Source organism: Gaeumannomyces tritici (assembly GCF_000145635.1).
Source record: "Gaeumannomyces tritici R3-111a-1 unplaced genomic scaffold supercont2.455, whole genome shotgun sequence".
Taxonomy (NCBI): Eukaryota; Fungi; Ascomycota; class Sordariomycetes; order Magnaporthales; family Magnaporthaceae; genus Gaeumannomyces; species Gaeumannomyces tritici.
This window is the reverse complement of record NW_008804999.1, coordinates 1-779: the sequence shown is the minus strand read 5'-3', so window position 1 is coordinate 779 and position 779 is coordinate 1. Positions and strand designations below refer to the sequence as shown.

The 779-nt window shown below is 57.9% G+C and overlaps 1 protein-coding gene across 1 annotated transcript; it reads right to left on the bottom strand.

Moving 5' to 3' along the window:
* Positions 1–320: 320 nt before the first annotated feature.
* On the bottom strand, positions 321–553 carry GGTG_14447 (hypothetical protein; the record flags this gene model as incomplete). The annotated part of the gene is made up of 2 exons (XM_009232372.1): positions 321–446; positions 524–553. 2 exons carry the CDS (start codon positions 551–553, stop codon positions 321–323), a joined length of 156 nt encoding a protein of 51 aa, XP_009230636.1.
* Positions 554–779: the final 226 nt, after the last annotated feature.

Sequence of the window (779 nt, the reverse complement as noted above, 5' to 3'; positions counted from 1 at the left end):
GGAGATGCTGTCACTGAACACGTTCGGACTGTTTTCTACTGCGTATTCTATCTTTTCCGTTGTTGGCTGTATACCTAGGTAGTTTAGCTTGCACCAAGATTCCGGTACTGGCCCTTGAATACTCGTTGATATTGCTTCGTCTCCTTCTTGGTAATGAGAAGGAGAGCTGGGCGCGTGTGGTTTGAAACCGACAGTTTTGATGCCCGTGAATGGAAACGTTTGCGACCTGCGTATAAGCTAAATGCCAGCCCTTGTGCCTGTTTATATTCATCCTCGTGTGCATTCCCCCAACATTTCGGTATCTTGACATGCCCGACAGATTACTGTTCAACCTTGGAGTAAAGCTCCTCGTGAAACGCCTTGGTCATTTCCCGTACCTTGGCGTCGCCTGGGGGAAGGGTTTGCGTGGCGTAAATGCCGTAAAGACCAGCTTCGCGATCCAATATCTTTTTTGTTTGGTTCACCAAAGGTTAGCCATTCCGAGTTGACAAGCGCCGAGACGATGGAAGCAAACAAGACTTACCCAAGAGGAGTTGTACATGCCGCCCCACATCAGACACCCCCTCCTCCTCCCCGCCACCGCCCCGTCGCCCTCGACCACCAGCCCGCCGAGGGCCCAGTTGTACTCGCCGCCGTTGGGCGGGACGTGGCCCGCGATCCACTCGGGCCGCTCCAGCTGCGCCAGCAGGCTCCCCCTGGCCGCCCCCGCCAGCTGCGGCTCGAACAGCGCCGCCGCCCCGCCGCCGTCGCCGCGCGCCAGCACGGCGCCGTCGTCGGCC